This window comes from Hoplias malabaricus, chromosome 14 (assembly GCF_029633855.1).
Source record: "Hoplias malabaricus isolate fHopMal1 chromosome 14, fHopMal1.hap1, whole genome shotgun sequence".
Taxonomy (NCBI): domain Eukaryota; kingdom Metazoa; phylum Chordata; class Actinopteri; order Characiformes; family Erythrinidae; genus Hoplias; species Hoplias malabaricus.
In genome coordinates, this window is record NC_089813.1 from 28,866,006 (window position 1) to 28,887,382 (window position 21,377).

The 21,377-nt window shown below is 38.4% G+C and overlaps 1 protein-coding gene and 1 long non-coding RNA gene across 2 annotated transcripts in view; one reads left to right on the plus strand and one right to left on the minus strand.

Annotated features, from left to right (window-relative positions):
* The window catches only part of LOC136665734 (uncharacterized), a 13,032-nt gene extending 12,481 nt beyond the window's left edge, over positions 1–551 (minus strand). Inside the window, exons 1-2 of the long non-coding RNA XR_010795305.1 lie at positions 432–551; positions 1–26 (exon numbers count right to left, since the gene is read on the minus strand). The exon at positions 1–26 is cut by the window's left edge and continues 6 nt beyond it. This is a non-coding gene — a long non-coding RNA (uncharacterized lncRNA). The remainder of the gene's footprint in view (positions 27–431) is intronic.
* Positions 552–583: 32 nt separating this feature from the next.
* slc6a17 (solute carrier family 6 member 17) overlaps positions 584–21,377 on the plus strand; it is a 29,472-nt gene continuing 8,678 nt past the window's right edge. Inside the window, exons 1-11 of the mRNA XM_066643439.1 lie at positions 584–867; positions 7,157–7,546; positions 11,685–11,842; positions 13,346–13,472; positions 15,845–16,026; positions 16,942–17,052; positions 18,036–18,277; positions 18,775–18,967; positions 19,357–19,549; positions 20,177–20,336; positions 20,579–20,741. Of these exons, the coding sequence (XP_066499536.1) occupies positions 7,252–7,546; positions 11,685–11,842; positions 13,346–13,472; positions 15,845–16,026; positions 16,942–17,052; positions 18,036–18,277; positions 18,775–18,967; positions 19,357–19,549; positions 20,177–20,336; positions 20,579–20,741 (1,824 nt within the window). The 5' untranslated portion in view covers positions 584–867; positions 7,157–7,251. The remainder of the gene's footprint in view (positions 868–7,156; positions 7,547–11,684; positions 11,843–13,345; positions 13,473–15,844; positions 16,027–16,941; positions 17,053–18,035; positions 18,278–18,774; positions 18,968–19,356; positions 19,550–20,176; positions 20,337–20,578; positions 20,742–21,377) is intronic.

Below are 21,377 nucleotides of genomic sequence, written 5' to 3' on the forward strand. Positions count from 1 at the left end.
GTGTAGTAGATCTTGCAGTGCACTGTCTGTGTGGTAGAACAGATGAAAGTTTATTATAAAGTTACATACAGATCCATCTGCTCAATATTTGTTACAGCAGGCACTGTATTTGCTGCAACACAGGTACACACACGTGTCATATTATAGGTGTGGCAGTACTCCTATAAATTGCTGTGTTAAGGGTTATAGATTTCTGTGCTACTCTTTTTGTAAAACTCTAGCATGAATGCCTGTGGTACTGTGTAAATGTAGTAGAACTGTGGTATATGTATGGATGTCTAAGTAGCATATAGTTAAGTAAATATATGTTACAGATAACAGGTATAATATCTGTTAAAACATATCCATAAGTGTGTTTGAACTTCTATTTTTAGCATGTCTAAAAATAAAGAGTGAATTTAGGTAAACGCTAGCTTAGCATTCTGTCTAACCTGAGTAGGTATTTCATCAGAAATTTCCCGGGTTGCCCAGGTAACGCGTATGCTGACGTAGAAGCGCGTTGGTGACTCACGCGCACCTATAGTAGGCAAATTCTCTCTCCACCAATCGCCATTAGAAAGAAGTTGCTGCGGTGAACATTATTGTTGTTGTTTTTTAACCGCTGGAGGGCGAGACCGTGGCGCTTCCCGTCGCAGAGAACCACCGGCTCGGTGCTTATAGTTATTATTTTGGGGAAGGCTGTCGAGACGTTAGCAGCTCTAGCCGGTGGCTTTGCGTCAGGAGTGAAGCTCGCGCTGCGCATTGTGTGACAGTTGAGCAGCGCGCGAGCACAGGAAGCATCGCTCCAAATCTTTACACACTGAGGAGACGACCCGACCCACACATGCGTGATTTCATAAAGATTATCACGCCCTGACGTCTTATAAGGTAAGTGTGGGTTTTCTCACGTGAGCGGTGTCTGAATGGAAGCGTAAGGCTTTGCGTGGAGGTGTGATTAAGATGACTTTCAGCTCTGCGCACAGTCTGGTATAGTGATGAGGTAACGTCGGGTTTCATGTAGTTTTATCGCTTGTCCTTTGGAGTGACTGCGCAGATGAGACTGTGATAGGCTTATATTGTGCATGGAGTATGACTTTCAGCTTAAAGCTCGAGCACAGTCTGACTGAGTGCGTAAGCAGGTGGATTTCGAAAAGGAATCTCACCTGCCGCTTCCTAAAACAGCACATAAGTGTAACGATAGACAAACGGACTACAATGTGTTACAGTTTCACCATTGCTTTCAACTTTACGTCTCAGTAAGGATATAATTTTTCGTATGCTTTATTCTTAGCAAAGCAAAATCGAATAGATGCCATTTTTGATTCCCACCTCATTTTGGATTCCGCCCTTGTCGTTTTTCAGTGTGTACACGTCAGTCCAAACGTGTGGTTTACAGGTGAAATTGCCCTCCTCGATAAATGACGTCTGGGTCACGTGTTTTTTCCCCCTCCATCCGTGCCAGTTTCAGGGTGGAAACGTGACCCATTTGTTTGACCTTGAGGATGCAGCGCGCGTCTTCCATACGTGACGCTGGTGTTTAAGCCCCTCGCGCACCACGTGCTCATGTTTCCAAACAAGCGTGCGCATCTGCAGCTAAAAAAAGACGAGGGTGGTGGGCGTTGGATGGCCATTACATATCCAAACGGTTGTAGACACCCTTTATAACGAGTGAATTTAGTTGCTTTACGCATTCATTCGATAATCCTGCAGAATTGGGCAAACGATAAGGAACGCCCTAGAGCAGTAGCACATGAGCCTAAATCCACCATACTCAGTGCCTAGAGTTTTGAAAAGGTGTATAAAGCCCTTAAGCAATGTGCTGTCCACCTTTGTCTCTCAGTGCAGTGAAGACCATCCTCAGCCTAGATAAAGATTCCTGAGTGGTTGTAGTCTTGGTTTTGTAATTATGGGAGACACCCTTTAATTTGTAGGGAACCTTTCCAATTAGTAAAGAACTTACACAATATACACAGATTCTGTCAATTTTGGTTCAACATCTGTGAAGTATTTTCCTACATATTTATTCTCATATCAGACAAAGTGGCTTGGTGGGAAATGCTAGTTTTCTAAAGAATATAAAAAAAAAAAAAATCTGAGGCCTGTACCTCACAGACTTAAAAATACAGTCTAGTGCCTGAACCCCTTTTTTTAAAAAGTGCAAGAGAATGTTTTCTCCTAAAATGTAAAATCAATTCTTGGCAGAGGTTATTGCGCAGAATGTTATCATATGTTTTCACATACATCACTGTTGTCCCAAAATGTTTTTTTCTGATTTAATGAAGAGGAAAACAAGATCCTGTTGATCCATCACATTGCATTCAAATTGCAATATAAGACTGGTTCCATCACTGCCACTGTGAAGAAAATCATTAGTAAGTTTTCTCTAAAAAGAACCAATTCACATTTGACCACTCTTGCACTGATTTCATCTCATTATTTGAATTACATTTGAAATGGCCTTCAAGAAATCAAAGGTGGTACATCTTTAGAATGCTCAAATTGCTTTTTAAGCCTCACGTTTTGTGGGAGCTAGAAAGTAGTCAATGTGCCACAAATCATGTGGTGTTTTGTGAAAAGAAAACAACTAATCATTAGTCTTGGATGTATAAAGCACTTTTTATGAAGCGCTGCTTTAGCTTTGCACCTGTCTTGGGTGTCTCTTATTTGCTTGAATGAATCTGGTTGCGTTGTGCTCTAGTGGTGGACAGATGCTGCAGGCAAAGTTGGAAAGTTCAACCCACACAAAGGAAACAGCTGTGGGACAAGGACAGAGCCAGTCAGGAATGTAATTCTTTAAGGCATATGCAATGTCACTATGTGTTATCTTCACTATAGATAGGAGTGTGCCTGGATATGTGAGCATTTCAGTAAATAAAAAAGTCACTTATATGCAGCATGTTTTTCACAGTACACACTGGATAATAGCTCTTACGATTAATACACGAATGATGGGTTTAAAGAGTTTAGTTTGTTGTGATTTTGACTTGAAAAATGCCATGAACACAGTAGAATTCACAGTAATCATTTTTCAGTTTCAAGAAAAAAACAGTAATTATTAAAAGCAAGTGACAAGTATAGTCTTTATCCTAATACAAGTAAATGTGTTTCTGCCTTTACTTTCTTTGTAAACTGGGTTGAATGTGTTTAGTTTAAGCCATAACTCCTGTCTCCATGCTGCACATTTGTTCTGTTTTTCGAGGAACTGTCAATCAACGTGCAAACAGATGGATGAGAGAAACAGAGGTTCATACGAAGCATGGAGAGTGAGAATTTCACTGAGGCCTATTGCCTAGCAACCCTTTGAGATAAACTAGAACAGTCCACATTGCAACTGTCAATTTGAATGCAACGTGTTAGATTAGCAGGATCTATTTTGCCTTTGGAGAAAATCACTGCCAGTTAAAAACTCGACTACAAGCTGAGCCACAGATACGCTATCCTCACCATTTTAAATTATTATTGAAGGGATTAGTAAATTAATCAGATTAATCATACCATACCTGCTAGGTAGAAGTACTTTTCCTTCCCTTTTGTCTGAATACTGAAACATGTGCTTGTTGTATGTCAGTCCAATACCAATAGAGTTTTTCCTTCTGCACTCTTAATGAAGATTCTATGAAATATTTTGTGTTGTTGCCATAGAAGACCCAATTTTGTCTCCCTAAAGAAGCTTTCATTATGAGGATAATATTTGGAATAGGTTCTAAACCAGTTAAAGGGCTGATGTGCTTAATTTATCTTTTATGTTCTCATTTGAGGTCCATATTTTACACTTGTTGGCGATTATCTAATATAATTTTTTTTATTTTTATTTTTTTACATTTTTCATCCTCTCTTTACCACTGACATATTAACTGATTGGTTCCGACACTAATTGTTTGATACATATAAGAATCACATCTATTTTTATTGGATTCCCAGTTAGGAGCTGAAACACTTCACAACTTCAGGAGGAACTGAGCTGAGCTATAATGTTTTGTTAGCCTTTTTACAGTTTAGTTTCCAGCATATTAATTTACTGGGAAATGAACAATCCCTTCTCAACATCTTAACACTGCTTATACGGCATAATATTGTTAGTATCCTAATTCACAGAAGATGGTAAATACAGTTTTCAGTGATATGGGCCCTTTAAAGTTTATTCTTTACTATGAGCTCAAGGATCTTGGGGATCTTTATATTTGAGAAGATTTGTGTGATTTAGACTGAATGGACCTCACTTATCGATGTTTAAAACCCACCAGATCTCCATTGCACAACTGGCCATGTTCTCAATGTGCTCAGGGAAGGACAGTGCAGGTGTCTGAAAAAGCTTCCTGGTCCTTTGCTTCCAGTGAAATCATGGCCTGTGGCTTTCTTGTGGACAAAGATTTTTGGGATAGCTTTAAAGTGAATTCAGGCTTTGCTAAGATGTGTACTTAGTATACGTACAAGCTGGAGTGAACAGAATCAGTTTCAGGGTTTCTTCACTGGTCTAACAACAGATGCTTGTCCAGTTAACATATGCTTTTACTCTGTTTCTTATTGGCATTCCCACCTTTAATGTATTGTGGAGATCAAATAAGGCTGACTCTGAAACAGTGTACAGTGTGTGTATTGTGAAGGCACGGTTTTACAGTAAAAATGACCTGGATGTGAGTCAGAGGGATCTTCTTGTTCTCTGTTGACAAGTTGCACTTCTAAATGGATCTTTGCTCAAGAGACTCATAAATAATAGCTGTACTGACAGCAGAGCATGATAATTAAAATATGCCGAATGTCTTATGGCTTGTATGCGCACAACTGATTTTGTCATATCTGATTTTATCATTTGTTTAAAATGAAATCTCACTGCTATGTCTTCCTGAGCCCTTCCTTGTAATGTAATGTCAGTATATAATTAGAAGAGCATAAAGATGTTAAAAATCAAATGTTCTATCTAATGTTCTATCAGTGTTCTAGATGTCCACAGTCTTCTGACCCTACCTCTGTAACGTATTGAAATTAACATTGATTTAAATGTGTACATGATTCCTTAATAAATAAAATTCATTATTCCAACAAAATAAACGACCAGAATGTAAGTGATGCAGGCATTTCAGTAAATAAAAAAGTCACTTATATGCAGCATGTTTTTATTATCCAGTTCACACTGGATAATAGCTCTTACGATTAAAACACGAATGATGGGTTTAAAGAGTTTAGTTTGTTGTGATTTTTAATTTGAAAAATGCCATGAACACAGTAGAATTCACAGGTCTGTAATTTCCAATCAAAATGACATTAAGTATGAAGTAATCATTTTTCAGTATCAAGAAAAAAACAGTAATTATTAAAAGCAAGTGACAATTATTCATCCATTCATTGTCTGTAACTGTTTATCGAGTTCAAGGTCACGGTGTGTGCGGCACCAGAATCACTGGGGGCGCCAGTCACTTACACATTTACAACTCACATTTACACATTTACATCAAAACGTCCACTGCAGACACAGGGAGAACCTCGTCACAGACAGTCTCTCAGAGCAGGGCTTGAACGGACAACCCCAGGACCCTGGAGCTGTGGGACAACGACACTACCCAGTTTTCAGTTTTTCAAAGTAATCTGTAGTGTCATTTTTCTAGTTTTACTACAGTCTGCGTTGGCCACTTTCTTATTTAATTCACAAATTTTCTTTTTACACATCCTTTTAAACCCATGGTGATGAGTTGCCTTCTCACAGTGAAAGAACAGACAGAAACACTTGCAAATGTTATAGGCTTGAAGTAAATGCTGTGGGGTGTTTTTGGTTGTCTATGAGGTCTTGCAGAGTTGGTAGTAGTTTCATTTTCTCTATATCTTCTAGATTTTTTTCATACATTGTCTTATTTATAGATAGTATCTTTTCACATTTGCTCCTTTTCCAAGTGGTTTATATATGATATCTTTAGATTTATTGCCGGATAAATTACATGATTTAGATATACGTGATGCAAGATACTAAGCTTAAGAATCCGACCCAATAATCAAGCTATTTGATGTGGTCATTTATTGTGCTAATAAGCCTGTGTATAGCTATCCTCTAATGTACTTTCAGTTGTAGAGTGTGGGTGGTAGATTGTATTTCTTCCTCATAATGTGCCTTGGGCAGACAGGAATCATGCGAAGATGTTATGTTCATGTGAGCATGCTGCGAGTTCTTGGTGGGCATTGCCTAGCAACACAACATTATTCACAGTCTTCTGACCTCCATTGATCAAACATGGCTGTATCTGTAATATGAAGATCCTCCATCTGTGAGACTAGTCATATTCAGCTCACCACTGGAATTTCAATAAGGAGCCAGAAAAATGCAATAAATATGTGTGCAAAAAGTATGCATTCTTATAGAAATTTATCTGTCGTGGTGAACAACACTGTGAAATAAATGTGCCAAAAAGGCTCTTTAGAGACTTAGAGTGTGTCAGCCAAATAAAGTGCATGTTTTGTGAAATGATTCCAGGTTCTGCCTGTTCATTGGGCTAGTCACAGTATATTACTCAGCTGAATTGTTTCAAAAAATTGTGCACAAAAAACATTTGCCATTTGCTTTTCATGGAGGTAGTTCAGTAGGTCAGTAGGGAGAATGGCAGCCTCTTAGCCAGTAGCTGGAACAGACTTTCTCAACTGGAGAAGGGATAAAGTAGCACCCTTCTGAAAGGAGCTACTGAACTCTGGAATTTAGGGATTTTCTAAAGGCCACCCAGTTTAGCCCTGAGTTTAGCATTAGAAGAATTTTTCCTCAGTGAATGTGGTTATGAATGATTCAGAAAAATCCTCTCCCCTTTTTAGAGCCTTAATTGCTTAGTCAATGCTAGCCCTAAGACTCATCTTTTAGAGCTAACATCTGCAGTGCAAGGCAAAGCTGGGGAAGCATGTATATGCACTTCCTCAGCAAATTAATACTATTGACTAACTACCATTATCTGTCTTTGTAGATAAGCCTTTCTTAGGGTATTGGCCAAAAACATGGTTAATAGATAATTCACATGTCAGGCTAATGGGAAAGATTTTCTTGCTAGAGGCCTACAATTTGTGATCCTGACAGCTGCATCAATCACTGTGTAGTGCTTATCACATATAGTTGGGGTGGGTTGAGCTGTAGCTCATTGAATACATGCTTGTAATTTAGTCTTATTTTTGACATGGCTAATCTTTCACATTTTTTTCCCCCATACAGCACAAACTCAGATTGGTGACGAGAGTGTCTGCAAGTTTGTCCCATTCTTTTTTTCTCACCTGCACCTGTTGGGGTGACACAAGTCCAGTGCAGCCATGCCCAAGAGCAGTAAAGTGACCCAGCGTGAGCATAGCAATGAGCATGTCACAGAGTCCGTGGCTGACCTGCTGGCCCTGGAAGCCCCTATGGACTACAAAAGCAGTCAGATGAGCATGAACATGCCCGGAGGAGGAGCACCTCCCATCGGCAAGCCAGACATCTCCCCTGATCTGGAAGATGGACGACCAGCCTGGAACAGCAAATTGGAGTACATCCTGGCACAAGTGGGCTTCTCGGTGGGTCTGGGCAACGTTTGGCGCTTTCCCTACCTGTGCCAGAAGAACGGAGGAGGTAAGGTGTCTATGGGCTCAGTTGGTTTTCGTGACTGCTGTCTTTCTATGACATTGTAGTCAACGTCATAGAACATCAGGTCAGTGGCAGGTTATTTAATTTAAAATTATATGTGAGTCTTTCTTAACTTAAAAATATAGATACCTATTGGCTTGTTGTGGGAAAAAACGTTCAGTGATGTAGAATCTTCACACTATGTGGACTTTCAAAAAGCTTTTTCTACTCACAAATCTCATTTTCAGCAGGGTTCATTTAAGGATTATCTGCAGAATTTCCTTTAATCAAATATGAACTGTTAGGTACCGCTTTACAGAATGTCTGGGTCTTGAAAGATTTGGGTTCTGCAGTCCTTGCCTGCTGAATTTACTGAGCTGACAGTTTAGTGCAGTTATTTACAGCAGCTAAGGCTACAGGCAATCTATAAACAAGCTGGTCAAGGCCATGAGGGCATGATTTAATCTTACTTTCCTCATTATATTTCTAGCTGCCATCACTCTGTGTGTCTGGCCTATACATACTGAATTCTAAACTGAAGCCTGCTGTACTACTGTATGAACTAAATTGTTATATTAAGGACACCAGGACATATCCCTGAGACGCATTGCAGGTATTGCAAGAGAAAAAATATCTCCAGTCTGTGTCTGTTTAAAAGGAATTAAGCTCATTTTCTTTGCTTTTGGTGTGATGTGACTGAAGCTTTAAAAATCATGGTTACCAGGGTTTTTCCCACACCAGGTATGTCACATTCGCTCAGCTATGTTTGATACTAATATTCTCTCATGAGGTTGGCATTCCTCTGCTGAGCATACATTTTCAAATTAAATTCACACATTGGTCATAGATTAAACTTATTTCTGTACATCAAAATTACCTGTTAACAAGGTACTTCCAAGAGAATATATATATATATATATATATATATATATTCCATTTTACCTTCATTTACTGCACACAAATCTATGAAATACACTTTGTCTCTGTCCGTTATCTTCACTTGTCTCTCTGCTGCTCACCTGCAAACTGAATAGCCCCACCCCGTAATGTGATGGGATTGGTTCCTCATGTTTATGGCATAAGAAAGCCTGGCTGTTTCAAAGCAGAAACACTCTGTCGTGGTGTTGACTGATTATTTCACTAGACATCTTCTAATGTATAAAACATTACATGTTTAAAATGTAAATATATGACTTGATTTTGAATTAAATATGAATTTTTAGCACCCGGGGCCTCACTTATATGTTTGTATGCACATAAATGATCTTAAAATTAAATTGAATTAAAATGTGAATTAACAATGACAAATGTGCGTAGTTGATAACATGATCACAATGAGATGCAAAGGACAAGATTTGTCAAGAGCAGATTTTAAATGATATTCAGGTATATTTTATAAATGATGGATTGAGAAATGTTCTAATTGCAAAGGTTAAACTCATCATATACACTGGATTGTTAGTTTCTTGTGCATTTCTAGTAATTTGGTGTGCATACTTTAGTTTGAATACATCATTAATTTGTCTGTGTATAGATTGCACAAGATGGTTTATACCATGTGCATAAATATTGTACCATGTACAAATTGCACATATTGCATTAAAGATGTTCAGTTTAGCTGAGGAAATCGCAGCAAAGTCAACCAACTGCTGTCATGACCTTGAACAATTCTGGGACAGTAAATACCTTGTGACTTGATGCATTACCATGCCACAAGTGTCCAGCCAAGTGTGGATAAACTGTGGTCATGGAAGGCTGAACATGGTCAACAGTGATGTTCGGAAATGTCATGATTCAGATGCTCTTCTGTATCAGCTCGAATGTGGGCCAGGACTTCAACCCCACATCATTACACTGTAAAATTGACCTGCATTGTTGATAGTAAAGAGGATGCCTCCCTGGATTTGCACCAAATTCTAATCCAACTTTTGCATGATGTAAAAGGATTATTGTCTGAACAGGCTGTGGTCCAATTTTGTTGCTTCAGTGCTTAGTGGAGACACAGTTTTCTTGTTTCTTGTTGCTTGCAGTCTTTTCTGGAAACACACAAAGTTATCTTTGTATCTTTAGTATGTTCTAAAATGATGTCCTGCTCACTTCTGTTGAATCTGAATGTGATTGGACTGTTTGTTACATGTCTGCTTGTGCAATTCTTGTATTCTTTTGATACTCCTGTATCAAAAGAATGCTCAGGGTTTCTGCCCAGTGTTTTAGACGCTTGGACTAATATATCGAGCACCAAATGTCATGCCATGGTTAAAGTTACTACATGCACAATTTTGCCAAATCCTAAATTAAATATCCAAACACTCAACTTTAAATGTAATTAAAAATGCAGGCCGGCAAAAAAGCCTGGTTGACAAAATGAGCTCCATCGTGTTGGCTTTATTACTTTCAAATTGCTGCTCTGTGCCATTAATTTTAGTGGTTTATCTAATGTATCTTCATTGGAAATAATTGTTCCTTTATGTTTTACTTACAGCCAATTACTCCTACATACAGTTACACCAGAAAGATATCTAGAGATGATATTCAGAGTAATTTTCTCTGTGACTTTCTCAGTGTAGCATGAATGTATTTTTTTTATCATTCATTAATTTGTTTATTCTTTTATTTTCTGTAACGACGTTATCCTGTTCAGGGTCATGGTGGGTCTATGTAGCCAATGTAGACAGAGTGGTATTTTGTCTGTAATGGGCTCTTATAATCTAATAATTTCACTTATTTTCCTAAAAAAAACACAAACAGTAAAGGTATAAAAGTTTACATATTAATTCATATGTTTACACAATATATTGCAGTGTTTTGGTTATATACTATCACCAAGACTCACTGCTGTCACTTGTCTCACAAAACCAATTTAGACACATCACAGCTCTGTAATTAATTGTTTGGCACAGGTTTATTTTACTTTGATACCAGTAACATAGTTGTATATGGTATCTTATAAGATGGCTTTGTATGTTTAGGTGTGTGTCATGATGTCTGTGAGTGGAACATGATAACATAGCATCTGTGTAGTTTGTCAGCTCAAGCCTGAGCTTGTCAGGTCGCCATGGAGTTGTCTCTTCCCTGTTTTATCCCAGTGGAGCTTATTTCCTTTACAGTGCCTCCCTTGCCACTACTTCTCATTCCCTTTCTCTGTCCATCCTTCCCTTTAGTTTCTCCTTCCTGTGTCCTCGGTTCTTAGCTAGCCCTGCAATTATCCTTCCATTACCGGCCAGCATAAATAACACAATGACAAAGACCCTACAGAGCAGCAGTGTGTTTCCCAACAGCAAGAATGCATCAAAATCAAACTAATAGCAAGGTCTATTTTTAATCAACCCCATCAAAGAGTTATGTCCTGTGATCAGCTCCAGCTTTTTTACATTCATAACTTCATGGAAAGCTAGAACAGTGATTGGAGTAACATAGGCCCCTGTGTTCTGGGCTGTATTTCTAGAGTGCTCTTTGACTTCAAACGGTTGTCTGTGGAAAGGAGGATCAAGGTGTAGTCGGTCATCTCATGTTAAAATCTCCTCACCATGGAGCTGCTTGACGTCAAGCCCCTGCGTCATGATTTACCATTGTATTGTGTCCTGTTAGGCTTTGTCTGCTCACTCATGCTTATTGGACCATGGCTTGTCATTAGGTGACTCAGCAGGTTAAAATGAAAAAATCAATACAGGGCAGTTATTTAAAGGTGGAAACACAGTGGCCATGTTTATTGTGTTCTATTTAGAGAATATAAGAGATGAGGAATGTACCAATATTCATAATTCTCAAGTCAGAATTATTCAAGCCCTTTGATTATTCCATTTTTTTCCACTTTATCATGCTAAATAAAAGTCTGGATGGTCCTGTTTAGTGAAGTAACTTCTCTAAACATTTTGAAAGGTAGATTCAGCAGTCCACAATACATGCTTCCACGTGCTTCAGATGAGCCTTGGTCAAGAGAAACTGGTGTTGTTTCTGGACATTATTTACATATCCCAGATTCAGATCCCAGTTGCACTTGTGATAAGTTAAGAAGACAGTTCATTATAATTTGGTTAGTGTTGTATTAAAGATGGCCTAGGGTAATCTCAGTCTATTGATTTAAAGCAACTCTCACTAAGGTTATCAAACTTTATGTACACAACTGCTGTTATCTTCTCTTCAGGTGCATACCTGGTCCCATACTTTATCCTGCTGCTTCTCATTGGCATCCCACTCTTCTTCCTGGAGCTGGCTGTGGGTCAGAGGATCCGCAGAGGGAGCATTGGGGTCTGGAACTATGTTTGCCCTCGACTGGGTGGCATTGGAGTGTCCAGCTTGATGGTGAGTGAATGAGTAAACTGACGAAATGGCTGAAGTGATTGCAAAGGAGTGGATAAAAATGAATAGAAATATATGAAATTCTTCAATGTTTTGCAGTGAAGGCTAGTAACATAGATTGCAGTTTTTATAGCCTAAAAATGTGGGTAAAATTAAGGCTCTAGGACCTTTTTAGGTCTGTTGGAGTAGGTGGGACAAGCCCCCCGAGCGTATGCTGAGGCAGAAACTACACTGTAGCTTTCCAGTATAATTTATTCAAGACATTATCATACAGACTGCATATTCCAGCAGTGCCTGCCTGATGTCAGCCCAATCTGAGTGACTGATGTGACTAGAGATTCTGGTCAGGATATTAATGCAATGCTGAAAAGGGGTCAAAGTCGAGGAACTGCTGTAACCCATTTCAGTCATCCTAACTTTATCTCTTTGATGTCTTCTTCTAGTGTGATTGAATATTATTACTGACTGCACAGCAGTGATTTATATGTCATGTGAATCTCAAGAACTCAGTGTAGAAGCTGACATAGAAAGCTAAATGATTGGAAGCAACCATGCAGTTTTGATGAGTCACTTGCGCATGACAGTGCTAATCCCCTTCTGCCATACTGCTGAGGAGTCATTTTGTAGCCAAAATTGTGTACCAACCAAAACACAAACATCTCCACAACAAGCCTGAAGCACCACAATATAAGACATAAGAAGCTGCCACTGCCTCATCCTGGCAAGGCTTCATTAAAAAGACAATGACTAATCTTCCACCACAACCATCTTGACCCAGAATGAGTCTCATTTAACACAGAAGTGAAAGACGGTTCTCGTATGAGAGCCCTATCAGTATTTAAGAGTAGGAAGTCTAGAAGTGGGTCTGCGGTGAGGAGAGCTGCTATTAATACCTACAAAGAAAAAGCGGCTCAGGCCAGAGAGAGAGAATGTGTTTTAATAATTCACTGCTCTGATGCTCTGACTGTGGACCTGTGACATAGCCAGAAGCCATTTGAAAGCTGGGCCTGAAGACACTGCTAGTACAAATATATGTTTAAACATGTGGAATAGCACAGATTCATCTATACATAAACAAATATAGGTACCATCTATTAGGATTTAATCCATTAATATCAATGCAAAGGATTGGATAATTCTGCTTTTAAACCTACACTTCTCCTACTGATTTATTTTTAATAGATTTTTTAATATTACTGTGGTTGACGGAAAACTGAGGAAAAAATGTAATAAAAACAAGTATTTGTTTTTTTTAAGCAATCATTCATACAAGCACAAATAGAACTATTCTCACCAAATATAAACAAATAAAACAATGACAGTGTGTTTTCCTGCCTTGGGCCCAGTGACTCCTTTTAGGCTCTGTATGTACCGTGACCCTGAATTGGATAAGAGGTTACAGACAATGAATGAATGCATTTTCAACAGATCAAATGGTTCAAGGTTTTCTTTTTACTCTTTCTCTCCTTTCTCCCTCTATTCCTCTCTCTCGCTCTCTCTCTGAAGGTATGTGGCTTTGTGGGTCTTTACTATAATGTGATCATAGGTTGGAGCATCTTCTACTTCTTCCAGTCCTTCCAGTATCCTCTGCCCTGGAGTGAATGCCCCATCAGGAGAAACGGAAGTCAAGCCAGTAAGTGCATTGAGAAACTGAAAACGACAAATTCTTCAGTGGCTTCTTCTCACAGATAAAAATAGCTGACCTGAATGGTTTGCTTCTGTAGTGTGCTAAATAAACCACAGCTTGCAACACTGATTTTTCCATGCTTTTAATAGCGGCCTGATGAAGTTGATGGTCCTCAGAGTAAATCCTATTTAACTCTCTTGATGTAACAGCACATAAAAGCAGCTCCGACACAAGACCAATAAGAAAATTGAAATGGATAAAATATAAGATCGTTTCCAGAATATAAGCAGAGCAATGGATGTTGAAATAATAACAACATCCAGGATCTAAATATACTTTCAAGGATGAAGTACTATGTTTCACTCTGAAATGTGCATGGATACTAGTTGCATGGTTTAGGATTAGACTTACTAGTTATTAGTTTAATATATTGGGAAAAAAACCAGTACAGCACGCCTAGGTTTGCTGGACTGCCAAAAGCTAAGCTAACTTTCTCTCATGTTCAAGGTGGAATAAAATGATAATAATAATGACATTAGCCTCATAAGCATACAAATTAAAGATGGAAATGTCTGCCTCCTCAAATGACAGTTAAGGTTTATAAGTCAATCAATCAAATAAATCAATAAGGAAGATTACATCAGCCTCATCTAGTGACATCAAGAGCAGGTCATGACAGAGAAGGACCACTGTGACTAACCATTCAATACGAGGTCATAGAGGTCAAATGACAGATGTGGCACTTCTAAGTGCTGAAGTTGAAATTAAATTCAAGTATGAAGCTTGTAAAAAAACTTTACATTTACAATCCTATTTCAAGCAATGTCACAAAACTTCATGCTACAACATGACCTTAGCCAACCTAAGGCTGTATACAGCGCCCACTTTCTGCAACTGTATGACAAGAGCTAGTTCTCATGCATGTGCATTTCAACAGAGTTCCTCTGTTTGTCCGGCGTGCTAAGTGCTCTAGTCATACTTTTGACCATATAGACCATATTCTATATATGTTATTTTCTCTAATTTGTTGACTAGTGTTCATGTGCTAAACATGCTGATATACGATCTCTGTAAAGGATGTGTACTATTTGTGAATATATCACAGACACATATTTTTCTTAACCAAAGGGTACAAACAGTGTTTCTATACTTAACCTACAAAGAAGAATTCCAGACAGGATTACAACACTCCATTCATACTTTAGCATAATTTTGCCAAAATAAGAATTTTGGCATCTAACATAATCTACACTAGCAGTAGAACAGAAAATGGGTTTAACTGTCAGGAGACTCGTGTGCATTTTCCTAGCATGCCCTATGGCAAGTGTCCGCGGTGTGAGTGACTGGAGTTCACACTGGTGCAGACAGAGCGTTAGCCCTGCAGTCACATCTGCTTTCTGCTGCTTCTGTTGAAGCACATCTGGACAGCTAAAGAAACCAAGATCTCTCATCTAAAAGAGCAATGAGAATCCTGTTGAAATTGCTAGCTTTCAGTTACATCAACACTGTCATTAGAAAACCTTTGTCTCTGAAGCCTTGTAAAAACTATATTCCTTATAAAATACATAAGAATATTTCATTGCATAATACCCATGCTGAAATGTTGTAAAATATATAAATATAAAGCAACCATTATGTACAAAATTAACTCTTCGTGAAATAATAGTTATTATTTTTATCTGGTTATACTGTTCAAATATAATAAATTTTTTAATTCCTTTTTGAGTTTGACGGAAGTTGATTTACTTTTGTTTTGTTTACATGAAAATTCAAATCATTATAAAAGACATCCTCTTGTACTCACGAACATAGAGGTGGCATTGTGTTAAGAACATTTGACAGATTTTCTCAGCTTGTTCCAATGAGTGAAAATTAACTTAAAGTGAAAATTAGAGAATTAACTTTTTTTATTTATTTATTTAAAATTTAAAAATACTAATAGGTTATCTGCATTATCTTCAGGCTCCTCAAACACTCCACTACTCTACAGAAACATATTATCTTGCATCTAATCATCACAGATTATGAGTGTATGCTGTTTGAACTAATTTGTTACAGGAATCAAGATTCCTTGTGTTGTTCATCTGATGTCATCTGATTAGCTTTTTCTGTAGATATAGACCCAAACACACTACATCACTGCTGTTATCACTTTTTGAGCATTAACAGTGATAAAGATTGATTATAAAATTTACAACGATGTTTAATCCTCTTGTCAATACACAGTAGGGTATTTGTAATTTGATAACATCAGAACTGAAAACCACAAGAAGTCACAAATATACTTGCTTGTCATATGAGCTCATATCAGTAGCTGCATGCCGTATGCTACTGTAACACAGCAGAGATAATGTGTCTTGTCTTTTCTACCTGAGCAGTTGTGGAGCCTGAATGTGAAAAAAGCTCTGCAACTACATACTTCTGGTATCGTGAGACACTGAACATCACCAGCACTATTGCTGACAGTGGAGGACTGAACTGGAGAATGACACTGTCACTGCTGGGAGCCTGGATTATTGTCTGTCTGGCCGTCATGAAGGGCATCCAATCATCAGGCAAGGTCAGTGAATGTCAAGTGAGAGACTGCAAATACATATTCTGTAAATGTTAGCGAACTGGGCTTGGGAACAAAAGGTTGCTGGTTTAGTCACCTGGATCAGCAGGAAAAATGGAGGCAAGTGAGTGAACTAACAGCAATCCCCAAATCTAAACCCCAAATACTCCTCACTAGTGTGTGTGAGTTCTCTGCCAATGATAGATTAATGTGGAGTTTAAATTTTGGAGTACTGAGGTGCTATGACAATATAATTTATTTAATTTATTTATGGTTTAATTTGGGCGGCACGGTGGCGCAGCAGGTAGTGTCGCACTCACACAGCTCCAGGGACCTGTGAGGAGTTGGTGTGTTCTCCCCGTGTCTGCGTGGGTTTCCTCTGGGTGCTCCGGTTTCCTCCCACAGCCCAAAAAACACACGTTGGTAGGTGGATTGGAGACTGAAAAGTGTCCGTAGGTGTGAGTGAATATGTGAGTGTGTGTTGCCCTGTGAAGGACTGGCGCCCCCTCCAGGGTGTATTCCCGCCTTGCGCCCAGTGATTCCAGGTGGGCTCTGGACCACCGCGACCCTAAACTGGATAAGCAGTTACAGATAATGAATGAATGAATGGTTTAATTTAATGTGATTTCTTCTGTTTGAGAACACTTCACATGTCCTATGTATGTGAAAATATACACAGATGCTTGCTGGTCATGTTGTAGGAGCAAAGTAAACGACTATTGCTCATTTTTCATTTAGCATTTTTTCTTTTATTCTATTTCACTGGTTCTTTTAGTCATCCTCCAGGTCTTCAATGGCGGGCAGTTTCTAACCACAGGGTCATTACTGGATGGATAATTGTTATTATACCCTGCATGCTGACATTTGACACATAGTGAGTTGAAAGCTGAACTTTTTTTTTTTCATATTCTGTGTCTTTAGGTGATGTACTTCAGCTCCCTTTTTCCATATGTTGTTCTCTTCTGCTTCCTGGTACGTGGAATGTTTCTTAAGGGTGCTGTGGACGGCATTGCTCACATGTTCACTCCAAAGGTAAGAAGAGTGAAATACTCATGCACGTACCAACTGGTTTATTTTTATACCAAATCAAGGCATGGGGTTATACATATGCAAATAATGCATTATTTATATGTAATTGTTTAAAAATAGAGAATAATTTAGTCATGTTTAATATTTACTAATCTTCTGCTGCATGTAAGAGATATTACCTTTAGGTATCACTAATAGATAAGCATTGGAGGGCACAGTAGGTTAGCCTTATTTTGCTTCTGGTTTTATATGTTTTTCTGTCCTGAAAATATGCAAAAACCATCACATACTCACTGTAAGCTACTCAGAGATCTCAGGAGGTTTTTCACGTCTCGAAGCAGAGGCAGGGGACACAAGCAGAGTCAGCGTTCTTGAAAGGAAGCTAATTTCAAGGCCTTACACTTTTCTCCTTATCACTGTCTCACAGTGCAGCACTCTGACCTCTGTCTCCCCCTGGTGGTGCTACATGCACATTCATACAGCGATAAATGTAGTACTCATTACTCATGCATGTCTTAAAAGGAGCATGGGATTTAGGAGAGGCCTGATAAATGAATGAATAAGTAGACGACTATAAGTAGATACTGGGAACTAATTTTAAAGTAATAAATTATTGCCAAATGGCTCTGGCAGCGGAAACTGACTAAGGGTGGGAAATTATCGCGAAGGTGTCATGAGGTGTCATGACCATACGAGGCATATAACTAGGTCTGAAAGATTTAGTGGTAATATTTAATTACAGTTTTTTAGAACTACCTAATATAGCTAACAATGTTTCTACAAATTACAGTCCAAGCCTGTTTTAGTCTGTTATTATTTTAAATCTCCTTAGCAAAATATTGTTAATAATTGAGGTTATAATAGCAAACTAGAAAAGATTGTGATTTAGAAATTGCGAATTGATTAATATTTTAGCTTGAAATTGATCTCAGTCAGTGCTCTGTCAGATAATAAGATTAATTGATTTGTGTGTTATATCCTGGCAGCTGGAGATCATGTTAGAGCCGCAGGTGTGGAGAGAGGCCGCTACTCAAGTTTTCTTCGCTTTGGGCCTGGGCTTCGGTGGAGTTATCGCTTTCTCCAGCTACAACAAGAGGGACAACAACTGCCATTTTGATGCAGTGCTGGTGTCAGTTATCAACTTCATGACCTCCATTTTAGCTACTCTAGTGGTGTTTGCTGTACTTGGATTCAAGGCCAACATCATGAATGAGAAATGTGTTGTAGAGTGAGTGGCTCTTTCAAGTTGTCTTTAATATAGATATCTACATATTACTGTGCAAAATCAGAGACCTTCATAGTGCCCAGTCAAAACACACATTAAGAACAAGTTATTAATTGTAGTGTTATATTAGTTTGATGCTAGTAAAATAAGTTCATGCTGGTTTCATTTCCTGTGTCTCGTGAGCCAAGTCCCTTGGTGCTTTAATTATTTTCCTGCAAGTGCAGTATTCTATATGTGATCTTCTCTGGAATATCTTCAGAAAAATTAATCACTTGTATTTAAGGACATGTTGACTGGCAATAAAATAAATTACATGTGGGCTGCACAGTACTGTTTAATATACTGTCATATTTTTTAGAGACATTTCAAATTTGTATAATCCCTGATTTTAAACAAAATTTTGATTCATTGGTCACGTCACATTTGAGTAACATTAAGAAACTATAATCAGAAAGTTCACCATCATAACTATCTTAACAAATGTGTTCTCCTATTATTAGGAATGCTGAGAAGATTCTGGGCCTCTTGAACTCAAATGTGCTGAGTCATGATCTGATCCCTTCACATGTTAACTTCTCCCACCTGACTTCTTCCGACTACGCTGAGATGTATGAAGTCATTAAAATTGTAAAAGAAGGCAGTTTTGCTCAGCTGGGACTGGAGCAGTGTCTGCTGGAAGATGAACTCAATAAAGTAAGTTTCCACTGAAAATATGCTCTAATTTGTCTATTAACCAGTTTTACATTATTATTTTTTTTTACAGTTTTTTTTACAGTATTATTTTGCAGTTGGATACATTTTTGAATATTGTGCTTTCTAATGGCTCTTTCCCACTGCATGGTACCTACACTACCCAAATCCACTCATTGTTTGGCACCTGGTACCTGGTTTGTTTTGAACTACCAGATCTGCACCAGACATGTAGCTGGGGACTGGACAATCAGAGCTCTGCAAAGTTTACATGTCACATTTAGGTCCTTACTCAGCTAGTAGGTGCAGGAACAGTAACAAATCTGTAACATGCAGTAAAAACACCATAAGGCCCTCTAATAAATGTTTGTGTCTTGCATTGTATCATGCAGGCTGTTCAGGGAACTGGTCTGGCCTTCATTGCTTTCACAGAGGCCATGACACATTTCCCAGCATCCCCCTTCTGGTCAGTGATGTTCTTTTTCATGCTGATCAACCTTGGCCTGGGCAGCATGATCGGCACTATGACGGGCATCACCACACCCATCCTCGACACCTTCAAGATTCGCAAAGAGGTTCTGACTGGTAAGATCTTCCACACACTATACTGAATGGACAGAGAGTATTTGAAGCTGTAAAAAAAACACTTCTCATTATTTAATTGTCTTACAGTTCAAGGATATCTTAACTGGCTCTGTGAATATTTTTATTAATAGAAAAAGATAACTGCTAGGTATTTTTCAAACCAACTTCCATATTTTTGATCAATTTATTCATTTTATGTAACCGCTTCATCTTGTTCATGGTCACGGTGGGCTCAGAGTCACTCAGAATCACTGGATAGAAGGCAAGACCACACTCTGGCACACAGGGCACCAGTCCATCACAGAGCCCCACACACTCACATGTTCATTCCCACACTCACACCAAAGGCAAATTTGAATAACCTATCCACTCAAGAAACCAGAGCCCCTGTAAGAAACCCATGTAGATACAGGGAGAACACACCACAGACTGTGATAGTTCTGTAATTGTTCTACACAAAAACATTTGGTGTATTTGACCGTTAAAAAAAAAAAAGATCAAACAAATCTTTAGAGTTCATTTTTACACTTAGACTGGAATGTCCTTTTAAGGAAGCACATGATATAGCCATGGAGTAATAGTAGATTTTGCGGACACCCTAAATGACCCTTGATATTTTGTCCTCAGTGGCTTGCTGTATCGTGGCTTTTCTCTGCGGCCTGTTGTTTGTCCAGCGTTCAGGAAACTACTTTGTCACCATGTTTGATGACTACTCTGCCGGCCTGCCTCTCACTATCGTAGTTATCTTGGAAAATGTGTCTGTGGCCTGGATATATGGCACCAAAAGGTAAGTAATATATTTTTATATTTATATATATATATATTTTTTTTATACATTCAGTTTGTGGACCTTGTGCACAAGCTTCTCATATAGGAGGGCAGCTCTCTTCATCCTTATATTCTAAAGATACTTTCACATTTGTGTGGAATAATATTAGACTGCTTTTAAACCAAATGCTTCCCCTGTGTAGTGTAATATGTGTAAAAAGACATGTATATTAATTAACATGTTTGTTAATGTTTTAACAGATTCGTGCAGGATCTCGAAGACATGCTGGGTTTCAAACCTTACAAAATCTATTTCTATCTCTGGAAGTATGTGTCTCCAGTCTGTCTTCTTGTGCTCATTTCTGCCACTGTTGTGGAGATGGCCATAAGTCCACCTGGATACAATGCTTGGGTTCAGGACCTGGTGAGTGGACCCCAGTTAAAAATGCCATTTGGTGTCATCTAATAGGGCTGTAAAAATGCACCAGTGTATAATTCGATTTGAGACATTTGTCAGCTGCATCATCATTTTGAAATGTCAGAATTAGTTATTATCATTTATACGCCCTGTATACTCTATCGTTTGCAAGACAAAGACAATATATATTGAAAACAAATAATGTTCAGTAAAAAGGGCACTTAAAATATGCATATATTTGGCCCATTTTGTGAATTTATGTGAAAATGTGAATTTAATGTACAAACCGGATTCCAAAAAAGTTGGGACACTAAACAAATTGTGAATAAAAACTGAATGCAATGATGTAGAGGAGCCAACATCTAATATTTTATTCAGAATAGAACACAAATCACAGATCAAAAGTTTAAACTGAGAGAATGTATCATTTTAAGGGAAAATATGTTGTTTCAAAATTTCAGGGCGTCAACAAATCCCCAAAAAGTCGGGACAAGGCCATTTTTTACCAATGTGTGGCATCCCCCCTTCTTCTTACAACACTCAATAGACGTCTGGGGACAGAGGAGACCAGTTTCTCAAGTTTAGAAATAGGAATGCTCTCCCATTCATGTTTAATACAGGCCTCTAAGTGTTCAATCATCT